The sequence below is a fragment of the Eublepharis macularius genome, chromosome 6, assembly GCF_028583425.1.
Source record: "Eublepharis macularius isolate TG4126 chromosome 6, MPM_Emac_v1.0, whole genome shotgun sequence".
In the NCBI taxonomy this organism is placed as follows: Eukaryota; Metazoa; Chordata; class Lepidosauria; order Squamata; family Eublepharidae; genus Eublepharis; species Eublepharis macularius.
This window is the reverse complement of record NC_072795.1, coordinates 10,265,095-10,280,917: the sequence shown is the minus strand read 5'-3', so window position 1 is coordinate 10,280,917 and position 15,823 is coordinate 10,265,095. Positions and strand designations below refer to the sequence as shown.

Genomic DNA, 15,823 nt, shown 5'->3' with positions numbered 1-15,823 from the left:
TCGCGATCCGGAAGAGGGCGGCATGAGGCGACTTAAGGTTAGTCGTCTGGAATCGGCCCTGGTCTGGGCTAAAAGCCAAAAATTATACCTGCATATCAGGGTGGGACAAACAGACTTTCTAAATCACAATTATTAACAAACTACTTGGGACAGCTCAGTCAAAGCAGAGAAACTGAATTTTGGCGGGAAATTCTGCCTCACAGTGGGGAGAGTGAAGGGGGTTCAGACATACTTTCTTCCCTTATTTTCTTTTCAGGGGCTCGTGTGTGCCTGGGACAACAAATGGCAAAGAATGAGCTTTTCATCTTCTTCATCAACCTGCTGAATTCGTTCACCTTCCAGCTGCCAGAAGGAGTAAAGCAGCTCAATGAAGAACCTATACTTGGGGCAACATTGCCCCCCCAACCTTATAAGCTCTGTGCTGTTCCCCGCTGCAGTACATCATAAACTATACAAATTGGAGTGTCCATTTGTTACTGTCAATTTCTTCTTCATTCGTTTCACATCATCCTAACCCTGCTCTCACTTTCTCAGTCCATTCTTTCCTTGGTTATTCTGTCAGAGTTTGACTGATGCCTCCTCAAGATGGAATTCTGGCCGATCTGCGATGCTGCTGGTTGCTAAACTTGTACAATTGCCTGACAAAACGGTCTTCTTTGTAGTTTGAGGTCTTCAAATAAATACTCAATACGGAATTCTGGCAATATATAAAATCCGACCTTTCTCATTCTTTTCATATGTTTTTCAAGGAAGATCCGGGTTGCACAAGCCTGACATCTACTGTGGTCCTTACAAATGCTGCTATTTTTTATTGTTAATTGATAAGGGGATTATAGCGGAGACATTTGTACTGTGTATGAACACTCTGAATAATGTTGGTCTTCCGTTCACATTACAGAGCAAATGAAGGCAAGATACATTTAAACCTTATGTATGAAAAGAGCATTAGAAGAGTGTGTTTTGAAGCATTAAAAATGGAATTAAAAATGGTTTACATATAAACTCTGATGCCATGAAAAGCATAGCAACAGTCAGCAGAGTGCAGTAGTGGGGAAGCTCTCTATTTGAATTGCAGTATTTCCCAGAAGTTGAATCGAATCCCTTTATTGGCATAACAGGACATACATATGCACAGTCAGCAAGGAGACCAAAAAAAATCCCTTGCCCCATCACTTAAACCATTCTTCTCCTCTTCAATGCACAACGAAGAAATTTAGCCACAGACCCAATGATCCCAGGGTTGTGTGTGGATAGTAAAAGGCGTGTCTTACTGTCGTCCAATTGACCTTCATGATTTTGAAGCAAAGGTTCTAGATAAATGGCGCAGATATCACAATACAATAAGCAGAACAGGAGAAATTTCTATATCTCTCAAGCCACAGGCACAATACCTTGTGGAGTAAGGAATTTTCTTAAACCTCCCATGGAGTACCACAGAAGGAAGAACATTAAAGCACGCTAACATAAATGCTCTCCGAAGGTGAGAGGAAGTCAAACCAGAAAAATACTCTGCCAAAGTACCATTAGAGGAAATCCCCCATCTCATAGGGGAACATCTACCAGAGGCGAGGCTCCTAAGTTCTTGCATCTCAATATCTACAAGTCTTTGTTTAATCAAAGCAAATGCAAACCTCTCAGAAAGAAAAACTAATTCATCAAGGCAAAGCCCAATTACAGAGATTTTTTTTTCAATATCAGCTAACCATGCAGAAGACTGGGATTCAGTTAGCATGTATGCAATAAGACTATTGGGACTGCTCCTGAAGTGCAAACGCAGCCAGAATTTAATTGTTAGAATCCAGGCTTTTGTCTCTAGGCGTCTTTGGTTGGTCTCCAAACAAATAGCTACATAGGGCACACATGATGGCAGCCCTAAAATTTTCCTTAGAAAATTAGATTGTATTCATTCAACTTCTTTATTAAAGACTATGATCCATATTGGAATGCCATAGAGCAGGTTAGCACTAATTTTATGATTAAACACTTTAAGGGCTGCTGGGATATATTGATTTCCCTTAGTGCAGAAAAAGTGAGTAATCGCTAATATGCTGTTCACAGATTTTATCACTTCTTTTTTGTGAGTTACCCAACTAGCTTTATGGTGGAAATAGACTCCTAGGTATCTAAAACTTTTGACCTGTTCAACCACTCTCCCTCTTATATTCCACTTAACCAGTTTCCAGGTTTTCCCAAAAGCCATGATTTTGGATTTATCACAATTTAAAGTCAATTTGTTCAATTCACAATAGTCTAAAAAGTGAGATAACATCCTTTTCATTCCTATTTCCGAGACAGACAGGAGCACCACGTCATCTGCATACAAAAGCAGTGGGAAATGCTTTTGGATTCTGCCAGTCTTCTGCCAACCATGTCAAAACTTCTTCACTTCCTGCCAGGGACAAAGGCGCTTTGAGTCAGAAACACGAACAAAGTTACAACATTGCCAGTGAGAGACTATTCTCATACCAGCTCTGTTAGTTGCCATCAGTCCTTTTTATCTATGCCAACAGCACAGGAGCAATTTCCTTCAGGGAAATTAACCAGAAAGTCTACCTCACAACGTTGGTTTGCAAGTAGTTTCTCAACAATGTTTACCTGGTAGGTGGTTTTGAGTCAAGACATGGTTGCAGCCTTTTGAGGTTAGGAAGTCAAGAACCACAAGTTAAAAATATAATTATTTACTTGGTGCAAAGATATTTTAAAAGACAAGACAGACTGGGGGGGGGGAGGATAACAAAAGATAACAAGTTCTCTTTCTCAGAGACAACAGGACCATAACAGCAAACCAGATGATTGTTGCATTGGGGTAGCCATATTCAAGAAGGTCACAACACCACTCTGCAAGCCAAAAACTATTCTGTTTCTTAGTTCCTCTCTTCTATGGTAAAGCTAACTAACTTTAAGGGTGAGGGTTTTAATTTGCTCAGGCCTGTTAGCCTGAGTAAATTGATGTCACTGTTGCTAGCATAGGACATGTGACTAGAGATGGGCATGAACAGCAATACGAACTAAAAAAAAGCCACATACAGCCCAGTCAGCTGTTCATGAACAAGCTGTTGACGAGGCCCCATTCTAAACGAAAAGGTGGTCATTGCAAGCCTCGATCGTTGCTGGCACCTGCAATCAATTCCCTTGGCAACCGGAGGCAGGCACTGCCTGAACTCTGTCTGAACTCCTGCTGTTGCCCTGGAAACCCCAATCTAAGCCCAATTTAGCTTGATAGGCAGGTCTTCCTTTCAAGTGTGGAGCTCCAAATTTGTTAAAAGGAAGCAAAGAGCAGTGGGGAGGGGGGGCTCCCAGCTCTGGTTTTGCAGAGTGTGAGTGTGAGTGTGAGTGTGATATTGCGTGTGATATTGCGTGTGAGTGTGTGTGTGTGTGTGTGTGTGTGAGAGAGAGAGAGAGAGAGAGAGAGAGAGAGTAAGGGCCAAGCTACACATGACAAAAGACTTGCCTGGCAAGTGGATTGAGTGGAGGGCAAGTGAACAGGGAGAAATACACTTGCCATTCAAGTGTCATTTGTCACTTGTAGCTTGGCCCTGAGTGTTGCTGTTGGCATTTTGAAAGAGAGACAGGGAGAGTGCATTGGAGCTTGAATTTTCTTTGTGTGTGGTGGGATAGGGATCTACCTCTTTGAGTTCCAGGGCTGCTGCCAGGCTCTGGGCCAAGCTATTATTTATTACTGGTACCTTTCCTGCTGCCTGCTCAGGTAAGGTTTCTGGGAGTGGTGTGGTAGGGATCTACCCCTTCAGGTTCCAGGGCTGCTGCCAGGCTCTGGGGCCAAGCTATTATTTATTATTGGTATATTTCTTGCTGCCTGCTCAGGTAGGGTTTCTGGGAGTGGTGTGGTAGGGATCTTGATGGCTGGAGGAGAGCTTGCTGGCCCCCACAAGAAACAAACAACGAATGTGTTCGTGAACAGGTCATGTTCATCAATGTTCATTGTTCATGGATGGCAATGAACATTATGTTTGTTTTTTTTCTCTTCATGCTCATGTCTACACATGACAGGGAAGAAGTGAAGCTTAGGCCCACCTCTTTCCCACAGGTGCAGAGGATATGTGCTCTGTTCTTAAAATGTTAATTGGCATTTGAGAAAGCTTCCCATGCAAGCAATCTCTTATCTGCAAGATCACTGAGTACTGGTCTTCATTAACAAACTCTGTAAACTCGGCCTTTCCTCCTGAACCAAAGATTCTAAGATGGCAAAAATTTGTAACAGAACCCATTTTCTTCACAACCTTTACACAGACTTTTGGACAGTATGCATTAATTAGCCCCAGTAATACTACTTTTGTTCTTGGAATGCAATAGACTTCAAAGAGAGTCTTAGAAAAAATATTTTTACCACTGGACACAAGATTCCTATTCTATAACTTTAGGAGAAACTTAATTAAGGGGAAGTGTGAACAGAGACTCTAGTCCCCCCCCCCACCGCCCTGCCTTCCGGGTTTTGACTATATGCTCTGTTTGCTCGCCTTCCTCGGCAACTGATAGGCTACTGTGAGTGCCAGGATACTGGCCTGGGTGGAACACAAGTCTGATCCAGCAGGGCTCTTCTTATGCCCTCCCCACCAAACAGCTTAATTCCTGGAACTATGATTTATGCAGTTCATTAAATTGCAAAGACTGCGGACAACAGTACTGAACAATCATACTCTGGTGCCCTCTTGTGGTCAGCCACTTGACTGCAGGAGCATGTGCCAGCATAATGAGATGAGCCTGGGGCATCGTATTGAAAGTGCTGCCCCTGCTTCCCAGAGCGGCCATGAGCTGGTTGCCTTTTGGGGCCAAATAAGATTTTTTTAAAAAAAACTTGCCAATCGAATGTGCTGGGTTTGTTTTCTGCCTACTCCACTCTGAGGTTCTTCGGAAGTGCTATGCCTTGTCCTTAGGAAGGGACCTAATGCAGGTAAAGTTGTAAATATAAAGTGAGAACTTTGAGGCATCACTTGAATGGTGATGAGGACATTCTTGAGACCAGAACTACAAGGCTAATATGACATCAGAGGATAGGACCCCCTAGACTGCTGCTATTGTTGTTGTTGTTGTTGTTGTTAATGAGGTTCTCCTTAAATTGAAGACAAATTGAGAAAAAAAGAGACCATATGAAAGGATGTATCTTCATGTTTGTTCTGAAATGTCCCAGCTCAAATCATGGGTCCATTTATTTTGAAAAACTATTTTCAACCAATTCAACCTATGAATTATATCATATAACCAAGATGTTTTCCCTCTTTCAACAATAGTTGTTCAAACTCAGTACAATCCCTTCAATTTGATCCTTTCAAAATATTATTATTATTATTTGACAAAGATCCCTTTAAGTTGTAGACACTCCTATATGCTAGCTTGACTATGACTTATATCTTATGCCCTTAAACAATTTAATATTGTTATTGACAATTAGAGATTTATAGGTGTCTAATCCTGCTTTCTCTCATTTACAGAGAGATCGAACTTGGCAATAGAGATAGGCACAATCCAAAAAAATAAACGATCCAGCTGATCGTGGATCGGTGCTGGCGACGATCTGGAATTAACGATCTGCACCGATCATCTCCCATTCCCGAGCCATGGATCGTGGATTGTGGATTGTGGATCATGGAGGCCAAAGCGAGCCACACTGCTATTCCCAGCTATGTGGGAAGATGGGTGGTGGCGGCGGCCACCGGGCCTGGTGGGCACAGGGAGGCAGCGATGAGCTGCCTCCCCTCAGGAGGCAGGGGGTCTGGCCGCTCACCGGCAGCACCCCCATGTGCCTGCCCACCAGGCCAAACTGGAGTGTGCTGGTATTCCCAGCAAGAAAGGAATGGTGGGTACTGGCGGCGGCTGCCGGGCCTGGCGAGCAAGGGGAGGCAGCAGAAAGCCGCCTCCCCTCAGGGGGCAGGGGGTCTGGCCACTCACCAGCTGCTCCATGGTTGGAAGGAAGCCCTGCTGATCAAGGAAAGCTGGGCTTCCATTGGGGTTTACAGGGTGACAGAAGGAGAGCAAACAGAGCTCAGACATTCTCCTGGCTCTGTTTTCAGGGGAATAGATTGCTGGCGCCTGAGTGTCTGGATCCCCAATCCAAGCCCGATCGCCCCGATCCAGGCCTCTCCCGATCACTGGATCGTTGGCCGTGGCCGATCACAATCCGCTGGTTCACGATTGCGCGATCGCCATTATCGTGGGGTTTTTTTTTATCATAATGCAGATCATGCCCATCTCTACTTGGCAACACTGAAGCTGATCTAACCGTGAAATCCTAAGCAGAGTTATTCCATTCTAAGCCCATTGATGCCATATCCCAACAACTTAAGAGGTATTTTATTACAAAATTATAGACCTTTTTCCTTTCTGGGATTTTAAGCCATGAGAATGATTTTAAAGGCATCCTTATATATGCCTGCTCAATAGCCGTTTCAGATTAATCATCACTGTTCAAAAACCATATAATTATCCACATTGACGTTGTTGTATCTTGATAAAATTGAATAAAATTGACATTGTTGTATCTTGATAAAATTGAATTGCCATTTATTTTGGGCAATTACCCATCTAATTCTTGGTTTCTTTCCTTCACAGATAAACTAGTTGATTATATTTTGCTGCTCTTTCAAGGTAGCCCCAGGAATGGGATTCGGTTTCGTTTTCTTAGCCATGCCAGACGCTCCTCTCGGCTGGTCCGGGAGGAAACGACTGGGCACCCTGACCGGGCGGCTGACCCGCAAGGATTAGCCCCCAGGACTCCCAGGGAGGGAGCCAGGGTCCGGGACGCGGCGGGAAGAACTCCCCGAAATCAATGCGGGGGGGGGAATTGCCCGTTTGTCCCTATGGAGGCCGGCAGATGTGCGCGGCGCCTCGAGTGCCGCCAGGCAACGAGAAACGGCAAGTAAAAGAAACAGGCGGAAGCCTGTAAACAAGCGAATCCCTTCTGTTCTACAAGCGTTTGTGAAGGAGAGGTTGATCTGAAGAAGACTCGCTCTTCCCCTTCGTTGAGTTCCAGAATTTTGTTGGCGCCCCCCCCCCCCCAAATGGCAGCAAAGAAGCAAAGTCCCGCTCTCGGTAAGTCAATCTCGGCTACCTTGCAGAAGGGGGAGTCGCTCGAAGAGTTGGTACGCAGGGCGGTGGTGGAAGCTATAAAACCCTTTGTTGATAAGCTGAACGAAACTGATCAAAGGGTGGGCTTAATTGAAAGCGAGGTGAAAACCATTAAGGCAGCAGCGGGGGGGGGCAGAAAAGTCTGCTCTGGAAAGTGCGTCACTTGTGAAGGCTACAAAAAAGGAGCTGAAGTTGGTGGAGAACCAGCTGATCGGGCTACAGGTGGAACGAACGCAGACAATTTTGCATCTCCAAAACGTGAAAGAGGAGGAAAATGAGGATCTGTGGGATTTGGTCTCGGAACTACTGGCGACGCCCGCAAGGACGACTAAAGAAGAGGTCAAAAGCGCCATTTTGGAGGTCCGTCGGGCTTCTTCAAAATATGCAACAAAGCGACAGTTGCCTCGTGAGATCATTATTGACTTTTCATCTAAAAAGATTCGGGACACCATCCTATATAACTCATACAATGCGGATTTGGACTTTATGGGTTTGAAAGTCAAGATTTTGAAGGACGTTCCATTTCTAGTCCAGAAACGGCGTTTTAAATATAAAAAGTTTGCAGCACTTCTGAGGGACCATGGAATAAAGTACAAATGGTTATTCCCGGAAGGAATATGGTTCAGATATAAAGATCAGGCCTATAAGATATTATCAGAAGATCAACTAAAGGATTTTGAGAATAAAAACCCAGAACTCTGCTGCACCAAGAACGAAGAAAAGGAGGAGCCGGAGGGGGGGGGAGGAGGAGAGCATCGCAACAGCAGTTGCACAGAGAGAATTGCGTCCGGGACCTAGAAGGGGGAGGAAAGTTTAATCAGAATTTGAAATGTTTATTCTCTGTATGATTAACCACTCCATCATTATTTTATGGAGCTATTTTTGTATTATGACAGTATGAAGGGAAACATTGAAGTGTAGTGTTTAGTGTTTGTAGTTCATTCCCCCCCTTTTCTTTTTCCACCCCCCCCCTTTGTCCCTTCCCTCTCCCCTTTCCTTGTGATAGTTTTGTGTAGTGTTTTGTAGCTATGGAAAAAAAAAAAAAAAAGGTAGCCCCAGGAATTGCTGCTGGGAGATTAGCTAACCGTACGTAAGTGTAGGATACTTGTATTGAATTAGTTTGCCCTAATAGAGAAAATTTAAATGTTTTCCACAACATGAATTTGTTTTAATATATCTCATTGCTCTCTAGAAATTATCAAACATCATAGAGTTATCTTGTCCAATTACTACTCCTAAATAAGTGATTTTTTTAAAAAAATAGGCTCATTCTAGCTATCCAGCTCTGACAGGCGAGATGTGTTCAATTTATGTTTAATAGAAATCCTTAACTTTTTTCAACATTTATCTTTTTAAAAATATATATATATATATTCGATTAGAAATCATTGAATTGTACATTACAGTAAATTTCCTTTAATTTTCCCAGTTCTAACCCCCTCCCTTTCCCCCCCTTTTGTTGACTTCCAACAGTTTTCCAACCCCTTGTCCCTTTTCCCTTACTCATTTCAAATTTATTCTATCTGTCAAACATTAACTTTCACTTTCTTCTAAGCTTATCTATATAACACAGTGCTCCTTCTGTCTTCCTGCTTACTTTAACAACTAAATAATGCATAACTAAATAATACATTCTTGGCATATTCTTTTAATAATAGTCATTTAACTAATTTTGGTACTCTATACTCTATCTTATAATCTCATCTTCAATATGGGACAAACAATTTATCCCTCATTTAACATAATTTTAGATACTTCTATAAACAATACATTCAATATAAGTCAACCAATTTAACTTATACTCTCTATATTACTTTTTCTGCACATCTTATCTTCGTACTGTTTTAATTATATAATTCCTCCAATATACAGCTATCCACCAGAAATAGTCAACCAATTTGACCCATATATACCTCCAACCTAAGTCACTCAATTTAACATATAGTCTATACATTACTATGTATTTTTCCCACCTAGCTTAAGTTTCTTCATTGCAATTATAAAATATCTCCATTATACAATTATTGCCAGAAATGAAATTAATTAGTTTCTATCCTTATAATTAGTTAATTTCTATCATTATATTTTCATTATGTTCATTATATTTTAATTATATAATTTCTCCATTATACAATTATCTGCTGGCAATGATCAAACAATTTGACCCATACACTGCATATTTCTGAGTACTTCTATGAACACAATATACATTTGGCACAGGTTAAACAATTTAACTCATATTCTGTATATTACTATATATTTCTTTCCACCTTTCTTATATTCATTCTATTTTGATTATATTTTGATTATATACTTTCTCCGTTAATCAGTTATCTGCCAGAAATAAAACTAATTAATTTCTATCCTTATAATTCTTTATAATTATTATAATAACACCTCTATTACTTAATACTATATTTAATAGTCAGATAATATAATTGCTTAGAATTTCTCCTTTAACTTTCCTACCCCCGGTAAAGTCACTTCCCTCTTCATTTGTTGTATTTCAGTAATTTTCAAACTGCCACAGATCTCCTCCCACCTCCCATTTTTTCACCAAATATTGTTTCAGCTTCTCCCAATCCGTGTTAAACTGTCCTGGATCAAGGTCTCTCAGTTTCCTTGTCATTTTGTCCATTTCCGCCATGTACAGCAATTTATAAATCCAGTCCTCGATAGTTGGCACTTCTTGCACTTTCCATTTTTGCGCATACAAAAGTCTAGCCGCTGCTGTCATGTAAAATAGCAATGTCCTGTATTGTGCTGGAATGTCCTCCATTCCCAAGTTCAGTAGCAGGAGTTCTGGGTTCTTATTAATTTGAAATTGTAAAATCTCACTTATTACTCTTATTATTTCCCCCCAGTACTGCCTAGCTACCTCACAAGTCCACCACATATGATACAAAGATCCCTCGTACTTTTTACATTTCCAGCATTTATTAGAAGTGTTCAAATTCCCTAGCGCAATTTTCTTTGGTGTCATATACCAACGATGAATCATTTTGTAGACATTCTCTTTGATATTGGTGCATGTCGTGATCTTCAACGTATTTTTCCGCAAGTATTCCCACGCCTCCATTGTTATTTCCTTATTAAAGTTTATAGCCCACTTCACCATTTGCACTTTAACTGTCTCATCTTCAGTATACCACTTTAACAACACTTTATAAACCTTAGAGATTTCCTTTTTGTCCTCTTGTAGAATTACCTCCTCTAATTCCGAATTCTCCGTTCTTATCCCTCCCTTCACACAGTCCGAGTTATAAAGATCTCTAATCTGTCTGTATTGAAACCAGTCGTAACTTGGAGACAGCTCGTCTTGCGTCTTTATTCTTAATTTAGAAGATTCTATTCGTGTTATCTCCTTATACATTAAACACTGTTGTTCTCTATCGACAGTTCTCGGATCTATTACTTCGTAAGGAACCACCCAGGAGGGAATTGACTTTTTTCAACATTTATCTTATAACCTTCTGCAGTTGAGTATAGATCAATAATAACTTTTAATTCAGCATTAAAACGGACCACATCAGTTAGAAATAATACAATATCATCTCCATATATAGAGATTACATACTGACAAGAGCCAGTCTCAAAACCTTTACATTTCTTTGCTTTAATCGTGCTTTCTAAAGATTTAAGGGAAAAATCAAGAGCAGAGCTGAGGGGGGTGCCCTTCTTAGACTCCTCTGTAAAATGAGATTGGCATCCTAACTCCCTTCTTTACCTTCCCTAACCCACCTTTTGGCTGAGATCTAAAGACTCAGAGATCTGACTCTCGAAAGCTCACACCCTGAATATTTTGTTGCTCTCTGAGGTGCCAATTGACCCAAATCCTGCTGTTCAACTGCAGACCAACACAGCTACATACCTGAAACTTTATCGGTCCAGTTGGTGTGACTGCTCTCCTTGTTCAATGTCCATCTGCAACTTCTGCTATCTAAATGTATGACCTCACAATGTATACTTGAGGTATGTACTATAAGGAGATAAGTAGTTGTTGAGGGAGATAAGAAATCCATTCCTGATGAAGAACACAAGTCATCTCCCAGGTTGACAGTCCCCTTGAAGGAACTCAGTGGTGATCACTTCACTCACGTTTACAACAGGTGTTTAATTTGGCACCTGAGGTTTAAAAATGCATTTCCTATTTGCCTGATAAAGCAGGAAGTAGCACTGTGCTTCTAATGTGACTCTTATGACCTCTCGAGTCTAAATTTTCTTTAGTGGCTAGGGCATTTGAATTCCTCACAATTATGTCTACTGTGTCAGGTCTTGTTTATTGTGCCCTAATCCTCCATTCATATCACATTCCAAGGATGCTGTGGCAATTCTTTTGTTGTCTTTTATTGTCTTTTGTTGTCTTTTACTGTCCCTTCTTCTCTCTCATCCATCCTTGGTTGCCCATTCATAGGGAGTCTTGCTGTCCTTGCTGTCTCGAGTTCTCAGCTGAAGACAAGCAGACTGAGTTAAACTATTGTTTTAAATTCCATTTTTGATGCTTCAATACACATTCTTCTAAGGCTCTTTTCATACATGAGGTTTGAATGTCTCTTTCCTTCATTTGCTCTCTAATGTGAATGCAGGACCAACATTATTCCAAGTTCTCATACACAGTACAAATGCCTCCCCTGTAATCCCCTTATCAATTAACAATTTTAAAAATCAGCATTCGTAAAGACTGCAGTAGATGTAAGGCTTGTGTGTAAATATTCTTTATGCATAAATTTGTTCTTTAACTCAGTTCTGATACATCTCTTTCCTCTATGCAACCCGTCACTTCTTTGAAAAGCATATAAAAAAAAGAGAAATGTCGGGTGTTATATATTACCAGAATTCCATATCGAGTATTTAGTTGAAGATCTCAGACTACAAATAAGATCATTAGTCAGGTAATAGTACAAGTTTAGCAACCAGCCACATCGTAGATCTGCCAGAATTCTATCTTGAGGAGGCATCAGTCAAACTCTGACAGAGGAATCAAGGAAAGAATGAACTGATCAGGTCAGCTCAGGGTTAGGATGACATGAAAGGAATGAAGAAGAAATTGAAGGTAACAAGTGGACACTCCAATTTGTATAGCTTATGATGTGCTGCAGCGGGGAACAGCACAGATCTTATAAGGTTGGGGGGACAATGATGTCCCAAGTATAGGTTCTTCACTGAGCTGCTTTACTCCTTCTGGCAGCTGGAAAGTGAATGACCTCAACAGGTTGATGAAGAAGATGAAGAGCTCATTCTTTACTATTTGTTGTCCCAGGCACTCACGGCCCCCTGTAAAGGAAATAAGGGAAAACTGCAAATGAATAGTGTCTTTTTACGTATTTCCCAGGACACACACCTCCCCCAGATGAATGGATGGGCCAAGATTTCCCACCACCTCCACTAATCTCATACTGTGTAATCCACCTTGAGTCTCAGTGAGAAAGGCGGACTACAAATGACATAAATAAAATAAAGAAAAATAAATGAATAAAGTAATTCATCGGCAAGTTGTGTTGCAACATTAGCACCATCCATACCACGTTTCATTACCAAGCAGCTTCCTTCATATTTTATTCCCCCACCCCAAACAAGAGCAGGACCAGTCTTAATTTCATCACTTTAACTAAAATCATATTACTGTCTCTGGGAGAGGTCTCACCACGTCCGGTGTCTGGCCATCAAATCATTAATCAATCCCTTTAAGTGTTTAATCATTATACACAGAATAGCAGGGTCATGGGGTGAGGGGGGGCACTACGGGAACAAAATTCCAAGTGTCCTGACTGCTTGAGGAGGCCATGAGGCTGGGCATGTGTGATATGTGGGCAAAGCTGCCCCGCCTTTCTATATGCAAGAAACCCCAACTCTAGCACAGACTTAATGCCCATAAAATAGTTAAAGAAACTTTGGAAGATTTCCTCATGGGTACTAAAATAGTAAAAAGTCCAGTGGCACCTTTAAGACTAACTAACTTTATTGTAGCATAAGCTTTCAAGATCTATAGCTCTCTTTGTCAGATGCATGGAGGGTGTGAAGAAACTGGCCAGAGATATATACGTGGTGAGGGGAGGGGAAGAAGGTGCAGAAAATGTATTTATTTATATTTATATTTCAACTTATATACCGCCCTTCCCAGGGGCTCTGGGCGGTTGAACAGTTTAAACTGAGGGCCATGTAAATATAAATCAGTTGCAAAAGTCATGAAAGAGGTGGAGTGCACACTCTAGGCTGGGTGTGACCCCTTCCCTCCATTGCTGAATCTGAATGGAATGCCTGAAAGTAACTACCAGTGGAAGGCCACTGGTTTGACTCTGCATCAAACCTTCTGAGATATTTTCAGACATCTGACCTGGAAGTAGTGAAGGACGTATTTGCTTTCTCTTGTTCCTGGTCTCAGGTTACAGAGGTTCTTATGATTAAGACAGAAAGCTACATAGGAAGACACTCTATACTGTTCTGTCTGATGCTATCCATTTGAGGAGTAGATTGGTACTCTCAGGGAACTTCCTTCCTTATGTCTTTTTCATCTCCCTCACTTGCATATGCATGCTCTCTCCATCTTGCCACCATGGAGCATTCAGGGCTCAGTCGGTGCATCCACAGGCATCCTTCCATATATAGATTAGACTAGATTCTCTCTTCTCTCCTGTCCTAAGTGGAGTTTCTAAATAACAGGACTCTTATTTTCCTTGCTAATGTAAGTAGACTCTACGTGAATTTCTTGCCTCATCATCGCACATGGGGACTAAATTGCTCTGCTTTACTAAACCTGCATTGATTTGATTACATAACCAAATCTTGCAAGTCACTATTTTCCCCAAACCATAGCATTTGCAATGCTATATTGACATAGAAAAAGGCTAAAAAGGAGGCTTCATTGCTCCATGCTTTGCATGCAGAAATGCCCACATTCTTTTCCTGCTTGCATTACTTAAGGAGCTCAGGGTTGGGTTTCTGTCTCAGATGCCACTGGATGCTATGCACTAGAGATGGGCATGAACCAGAAAAAAAACGAACCATGCGGTTCGTGGTTTGTCATGTTTCATGAACCATGAATCACGAACTTCCATGAACCTGCCCCAGTTCATGAATTGGTTCGTTTTGGTTTGTGAAAATGTCACTTCCAGGCCAGCAAATCACAACTTCCGGGTCAGCAGAAGGTCACGTCCAAGTCAGCAGAAGGTCTGCAGGAATTCCATCCCCTGTTGCCTAGAAAACTGATTGCTCAGTGCCAGGCTGTCCGCAGTAACGAACTGAAAAATGAACCTAATGAACCAGTCTAAAGTTCGTGGCGGTTCGTCAGAAATGGGATCTGACTAACCGCTGGTTCACAAACCACAAACTGGCCAGGTACATCATGAATTTTGGTTTGTATTTTGGTTTGTGTCCATCTCTACTATGCACTATGGTGAAATCATAGCAGATGGTACAGGTAGGGTTGTCAACTCCAGGTTGGGAAATGCCTGGAGATTTGGGGCTGTGGCCTGGGCAGGAGAGGGACCTCAATCTTGTATAATGCCATAAAGTTTGCCCTCCGAAGCTACCATTTCCTTCAGGACGTCTGATCTCTACAGTCTGCAGATCAGTTGGAATTCTGGGAGAAATCCTGGCCTCACCTGGAGGTTGGCAATCATAACTATAGGGCCAAAATTCTTTCTTCATTTAAGAGATCTAGAATATTTTTAAAATATTTTTAAATATTTTTATTTTCCTCAACAAAATCCTACTACAAGTTTGCATAACATTCGATATGTAGGATTTTGGTAATGTGATTTGTAAGAATGTTCTACACACAGAGTAAATATTCCTGAGTTTAGTCCTTCAGACAACCCTATACACAACTTAACTGCAAATTAGTTCAGAATTTTATTGTACCTGCACCGAATGGAAGAAATGCTTCTCTTTCCAGAAAACTTCCATCCTTGTCCAAAAAATGATTTGGGTTGAATGCCTCAGGTGTCTCCCATTGCTTAGGATCAAGAAGAACAGAGCGTAGATCTGGAAGAACAACGGTATCCTGCAAGAATGAAATGGTTGAAACTCAGGCTGCATACAGACAAGGACATTGAATTTTACAGTGTCGCTTACTTAATACTAAGCTTTGTTGTTTCCAAAAGTTGGCAGCTGGTGGCCTGCATCCAGAAGAAGATTGGGTGACAGGGATATGGTTGGTGTCACTGCATTTACAGCATGACATCATTCCTGGGTTGAACATGGAAGTGGTCACACCACTCTAGGATTCAGTGAAAACTCTATGGTTTTGCCATAGGTTTTGTTGTTATCTACCCTGAGCCCACTCGCGGGGAGGGTGGAATAGAAATTTGAAATAAATAAATAAGTAAGTAAATAAATAAACAGTTTTGCTGATGAAGTCATATGACAATACTTCTGGGTTCACTACAGAAATGATGTCACACCATCAATGTGACAGTGGTTTTCTCCTTTATCCCTACCAGCTTACTACGTGGCAGCACTTGACAGGAGGTTTCCTGGTGTAGTTTAAGAATGGCAGCCTTTCTGTTTCCAGACACCCTCAAGGGTCCTGAAACCCCTAGGCCACTTCTAGCTTTTGAGGTCTCGAGCCTTAACAATAAAAAGATGAAGAATGAACACAAAATAAGAGAGTGATACATAATATGAATGTTTTTGTGTAATTTTGAGGCTCCGTTTGAGCTCCAGGTTAAGGCTTAACCAACGAGTAACTTTATTATCCTAGCCGCAATGGAAAGAAGGTCGTCAGTGGTCGTCAAGATAGTGA

General features: G+C 41.4%; 1 protein-coding gene and 1 long non-coding RNA gene across 4 annotated transcripts in view; one reads left to right on the top strand and one right to left on the bottom strand.

The window, feature by feature from the left end:
- The window catches only part of LOC129332473 (cytochrome P450 2J2-like), a 41,737-nt gene extending 41,025 nt beyond the window's left edge, over positions 1 to 712 (top strand). For both annotated transcript variants that reach the window (XM_054983616.1, XM_054983618.1), the window contains one exon: positions 257 to 712. In XM_054983616.1, coding sequence (XP_054839591.1) covers positions 257 to 447 — 191 coding nt within the window. In that variant the 3' untranslated portion in view covers positions 448 to 712. The remainder of the gene's footprint in view (positions 1 to 256) is intronic.
- A 9,852-nt stretch (positions 713 to 10,564) lies between these two features.
- LOC129332033 (uncharacterized) overlaps positions 10,565 to 15,823 on the bottom strand; it is a 29,082-nt gene continuing 23,823 nt past the window's right edge. For both annotated transcript variants that reach the window (XR_008597307.1, XR_008597306.1), the window contains 2 exons: positions 14,941 to 15,082; positions 10,565 to 12,354 (listed from right to left, as the gene is read on the bottom strand). This is a non-coding gene — a long non-coding RNA (uncharacterized LOC129332033). The remainder of the gene's footprint in view (positions 12,355 to 14,940; positions 15,083 to 15,823) is intronic.